Source organism: Microtus ochrogaster, chromosome X (genome assembly GCF_000317375.1).
Source record: "Microtus ochrogaster isolate Prairie Vole_2 chromosome X, MicOch1.0, whole genome shotgun sequence".
In the NCBI taxonomy this organism is placed as follows: Eukaryota; Metazoa; Chordata; class Mammalia; order Rodentia; family Cricetidae; genus Microtus; species Microtus ochrogaster.
In genome coordinates this window covers 47176560-47182437 of record NC_022026.1, presented here as the reverse complement: position 1 = coordinate 47182437, position 5878 = coordinate 47176560, and the positions used below count along the sequence as shown (strand labels likewise).

The 5878-nt window shown below is 38.6% G+C and overlaps 1 protein-coding gene across 6 annotated transcripts in view; it reads right to left on the bottom strand.

Moving 5' to 3' along the window:
• Reps2 (RALBP1 associated Eps domain containing 2) overlaps window positions 1-5878 on the bottom strand; it is a 286698-nt gene that overhangs the window by 64447 nt on the left and 216373 nt on the right. For all 6 annotated transcript variants that reach the window (XM_005358777.3, XM_013350570.2, XM_013350569.2 and 3 more), the window contains one exon: window positions 1574-1635. In XM_005358777.3, coding sequence (XP_005358834.1) covers window positions 1574-1635 — 62 coding nt within the window. The remainder of the gene's footprint in view (window positions 1-1573; window positions 1636-5878) is intronic.

Sequence of the window (5878 nt, the reverse complement as noted above, 5' to 3'; positions counted from 1 at the left end):
AACTTAGGGTTTTTCATGACAATGAGACATGTCTGCTCCTGGCAGCACCAATCTACTTCAAGAGGAAGATGGGCATCGAAGAGGCTCCTTATGGAGTTTGATAGCCATTTGGGCAAGAAACTGCTCTTGCCTGGACTGTTGCATAAACTGGACAAAGCAAATCCGCAGAGAGAGGACTGCTGAACTTGCCTAAAGGTGGATGGTCTTTTGAGGTTCCTGACTCATGAAAGAGTCTGTGAGACATTCTTCAGGACACAGCAGATAGTGACTGATCTGTCTTTGAAATTTCCTGCTTCATGGAAAAAGTCTGCTGGATACTATGGGCCTGTAGGCCAAAGATGGATGCCCCAACGGTACAGAGGAACTTTGGGTGACTGTCCAGGCAGCGAGATGTCTCTGTCATTTCTAGAGTTTGGAAGTTGCTTATTTTTTTTTTGCTTAGGTAATATTGTATCCTTCTGGAGTCTTTGATGGAGTTGAAGAATAGGTAGATAGTTATAGTTTTTCATTGTTATGATAAAAGATAAAGTAGATATAAATAATGTAACTGTAATTCTTGTTTGATAACTGTTTTGTTATATGTAATTTTACTATGTTAAAGTGAAAGCCTTTCCTTTTGTTTAAACAGAAAAAGGGGAAATGATATGGGAAGATCATATGTCTATCTGTTACTTTCATTGGTTAATTAATAAAGAAACTGCTTCATCTGATAGGTCAGAAAATTAGGTGGGTGGAGTAGACAGAACAGAATGCTAGGTAGAAGGAAGTGAGGTCAGACGCGATGGAGCCAGCTGCCAGGTCAGACATGCTGAATCTTTCCCGGTAAGACACCACTTCATGGTACTACACAGATTATTAGAGATGGGTTAATCAAGATGTGAGAATTAGCCATTAAGAGGCTAGATATAATGGACCAGGCAGTGTTTAAAAGAATACAGTTTCTGTGTTATCATTTCCGGGGCTAAGCTAGCCATGTGGGAGCTGGGTGGAATGAAAAGCAGGCCTGCCCGCAGCTCCTTCTACAATTCTTGATGTTGAAGGCTATTGTAGCACAGGCAAAGTGGCACAATTAATTTACAGGTAAAACACACTGTCCCTCTCTAGCTATTTCAATTTATTAAATCTGAGTGGAAATAACATCCTTAAAAAAGTACCATAGACCCAAACTACAGCACTAACCCCATGCTAAGGGTTACTTTTAGAATATGTGAAATTAACATAGCTCCTAAACTGCTGTTGAATATACAGTTGCCCTGGCTGCATGTACTATACAGACTAATTATACTCCAAATGGAGTATGCTAACTCCAATTACAGACACACTCCTTATACTTCTCTATGTGTAGAAAAACTTCATGCAACTGTCAATAACCAGAACTGAAAGTATGGCTGGTAGCATACTAAAGAAACTCCACTTCCACAGCAACCTGTGAAGCTGCCAGAATTCAGAGAAATCAGCTTCTCTCTATTTTCTTAATCCAGAAATTGTTTGACGACTCCAATGTAGTGATTAATCCTTGCAAAGCAGCATAGTGGTAGGACAACAGTTTACAGAAATCAAATATGTGACCTACTTGTGTTTGACAAGGTCTTGGAGGAAGTGCTGGTGGTGGGGGTAACAATCCTGAGTTAGTAGCTGAAAAAAAGAAAAATACAGTGTTAAGAACCACCTTCCCCTAAAAAGACAAAAAAAAAAAGATGTATTCAACTAACAACAATGACGGCACTTAACATATTTACATTTATTAAATCCCTTTGAAGACTTGATTTTTTTCCAAATATATACTATCCACAATAGCAAAATTAATGTTATAAACTGAGGTATCCATCAACAGATAGATAGATAAAGAAACTATGGCATATATATACAATATATACAATTCTTTGTAATAAAGTAGAATGAAAGTATGTTATGTGCTGGAAAATGGATGCAACTAAAAATCATCCTATTAAGTGAAATAAGTCAGACTCAGAAAGACAAATACCATTTGTTTTTGTCATTTTTTCCCATTTATGGATCCTAGATAGTACATAGATACATAAAGTCATGGACATGAAAAACAAACTAAAGGAAGAGAAGACCCATCAGAAGGGGTGAAATGGAGAACTAACAGGAGAGGAGGAAGGGAGAACATGGTCAAAGCACATGATATACTTGAAAGAAATAGATTAACACGCAATGAATATATTCCAATAAAAAGAGTCCATGCTGTTTACAATCCCCTTTTCATTTTACTCAAAATTCAAGTATTTGCATAACTGGTAGTAATTAAGACAGGATAAAATAGTAAGGAAAACATTTTTTAAAAAAACCAAAGACTGGATTTAGCATGGAAAATGTGGTCGAGTCCTTATTCTGATGTTAATTACTCAGTTTTAAATAAACCAGGTTCAAATAAACCAGGCCAGAAAGAATCTTCTTTGGCTTCTCATATTTCTCACTAACTTTCAGCCATTACTGCTCATTAGTTTAGTGCATAGGTTGCAGAAAAGGAAGAGGGCCTGGAATTGGCAGCTCCGCTACCTGGGAAGAAATGGGGTGTCCAGCAGTAGAAGAAATAAAAAAGGATGGGCTGACTTTATTTATTTCAAAGATCTCTCTTTTTCTCTCTCTGATCATTACTATCAAGGATAACTAAATATGTTTCTAAAATAATCTGACTACATTTAAAGAATCTTTTGAAAGAAAGTTGAAGTCTAATGTTTTCTTTGATTTTACAAGAAACAAAGAATATCTGGAAAGCCAAGATCATCTGAATTCTAACTTAACAATGCAAATAAATAGCTGCTATGGAATTCTAAATAAAATTTATGATCACATACAAGAAATAAATTTAGAACCATACACTGGCAAGTTAAACTACATTCTTTACAAACTATTCTGAAAACACTGTATCTATGTAACTGTAAATAGTTTATTCAGAAGTCTTTGACAACCGTGCTAATATTAGATAATATTCTGTGCCTTAAAAGAAAGTAGCTCCCAAAGGCCCAAGGACCATCATTGAAGAGAGGGCAGAAAAGACAGAGCCAGACGTTGAGGAGACCAGAAGCAAAACAATATCTTCTAGCCTCGACAGGGCTGCTACACTTGTGAATCCACAGAAGACATGGTGGCCTGCCCAGGAGTTGCCCAAGGCCAAGCCAGTCAACATCCCAACATGGAGGAAGAAGGAGCACATGAAGACTAACTGACAGCAGATGGCTTCTGGAGGACAGAGAGTCAGTTTTCATTAATATGTGGCCGTTGGTAAGTCCACTATGTTCCAGTGGATGTCCCTATGCCCAGAAGTATTTGGAAGCACAGATTAAACTCAGCGGGTTATTAAAAGGGGGTACATGAAGTTGGGGGAGTGAGAATGTGGGTGATAGATCAGGGAGGAGTGGAAATAATCATGACTAAAACACACCAAATGAAATTCTCATAGAATTAATGAAAGTATTATACTTTTTTAAAACAACAAGTAATAGTATATAGCAAGAGCATGGATATTCCTGTAATTTTATACTAATTTGGCCTTTCTGCATGAGACACGCATAAAGATGGAGCTTGGTGATTTCCACAGATGTAACTCAGAATAATATCACAGAAATGTTTATTCTTGATTAGTTCATGGATATATTACAACCAAGCGTGTCCACTTTTCATTATGATTTGTAAAATACATTAGTGGGTCATAACTCACAGGCTGTAAAGGCATCAGTAATAGCATGTGCAGTAGAGAATATTCATAGCCATAAGGATAGCCCAATCTCAGGGCCCTTAATAAACAGGTCCTCACAGGCTAGGTCTTTAAAGTACTACCCAGTTACTTTTTTTTATTTTTTGAGATCAGGTTTCTCTATAGCTTTGGAGCCTGTCCTGGAACTAGCTCTTGAAGACCAGGCTGGCCTTGAACTCACAGAGATCTGCCTGCCTCTGCCTCTTGAGTGCTGGGATTAAAGTTGTGTGCCACCACTGCCCAGCTGCCAGTTACTTTTAAAACAAAACAAATAGACAAGCAACAGTTGTGCACCTTTATACAGAAAAAGCCAAACAACTGCACTAGAATAAAAAGTGCAGTTATCAAATAAAGGACTGCTCAAGAAATGATAAACCACTTAAATAAACTGACTCAACTTCCAGTCAAAACGGAGTAATAAAGACCACATGTCCTCACCTAGCTGGAGCAAACAAACATAGAAAAACATATGAAACAACAACTCTGGTGATACTGGGACAAAACATATAAGAAGTTTTGAAACACAAGAAAATTAACCAATGAAGATGGTGACCTCTGAGAGACAGGAAACAAAAAAGGAGGGGGCCCTATGACTGACCCCATTCACTATCTTGAGAGCTGCTACAGAAGTAATATAAATCCATATCCCTGTCCAATTTTGCTATTTTAAAAATAACTATTAAATTTTATTTATTCGTTTCACTGGGGAAATTGCCCCAAATATGAAGAAACAATTTTAAGTTGTAAAACATTAAGATCATTTAAAATGGAATCCTAAAATGAACATAGATACATACCTACAATCCCAACACACAGGAGTTGAGGCAAGAAGTATGCCACAGTCTGAAGCCAGCCTGGGATAGTTATAATTGAGACCTTGTCTCAATCAATCATTCAATCTCACACACATACACACACACAGAGACACACAGACAGACAGACAGACAGACACACACACACACACACACACACACACACACACACACCAAGCCATATTGCAGTTTTCACAACTAAACTTCAAGCAGCAAGACAGTAGCATAGGGCTGGGTGCACTCTTCATTATGAATCTTTTAAGAGAGAGATTAGTTATGTTCCTTGGGAAATACAAAGATTAAGGGAAACCAAATATGCTGTATCATAAAATCAACAGGTTTGTCTTCTCTTTTCAGTAACTTTACTATTTTTTCTAGTCATGCATGCTTACCTAATATACATACTATAAATCTGAATCAATAATTTAGATATTTATTTATTTTTATTTTATGTGCATTGCTGTTTTCCTACATATATGTCTGTAAACTACAGGAAAGCAGTACCTGTGGAAGCAGAAGAGGATGTCAATGCCCTGGAACTGGAGTTACAGACTTTTGTGAGCCACCATTTAAGATTTAGGGATTGAACCCAGGTCCTCTGGCATAACAACCATTACTCTTAACCACTGAGCTACCTCTCCAACCCTAAGGCAGAAATTAAGTGGTGATAATGGGAGCTAGACAGTGCTGCCTCATACCTGTGATCCCAGCCCTGGGAAGGCTAACATAGTAGTACCTTAAGTTGGAAGCCACCCTAGGTTATACAGCAAGTCCCTGTCTCAAATGCATGACAGTCATGAATTCCTTTCTCATATGACCATTGATTATGCTTAGAACAGGCTGTATAGAGTAAGAAATTGTTTCTTAAATATCAAATTAAAACTTTCTAGTAGAGACATCTGGCCATAAGTGTAGTAATATGAGCGGCGGGGCTGCGTCCCCAGCACCCCGGCCGCCAGCATGGCTAGCTTATGCCCCGAAATAATTACACGGACACTGTATTCTTTTAATCACTGCTTGGCCCATTTCTATCTAGCCTCTTCTAGGCTAACTCTCACACCTGGACTAGCCCATTTCTAATCATCTGTGTGTAGCACCCCAAGGTGCGCTTACTGGGAAGATTCTAGCCTACGTCCATCCTGGGTGGGAGCTTCATCACGTGTGCCTCAGAGAGCAGAGCTCTTGCCTCTGCCCGCAAGAGTGGAGCATCATGTCTCTCTGAGGCCTCTGCCCCCAAGAGGAGAGCTGTAGAGTCTGAACTCACTTCCTCTTCCTCCCAGCATTCTGTTCTGTTTACTCCTCCCACCTATGTTTTAACCTATCAGGGCAAGCAGCTTCTTTATTT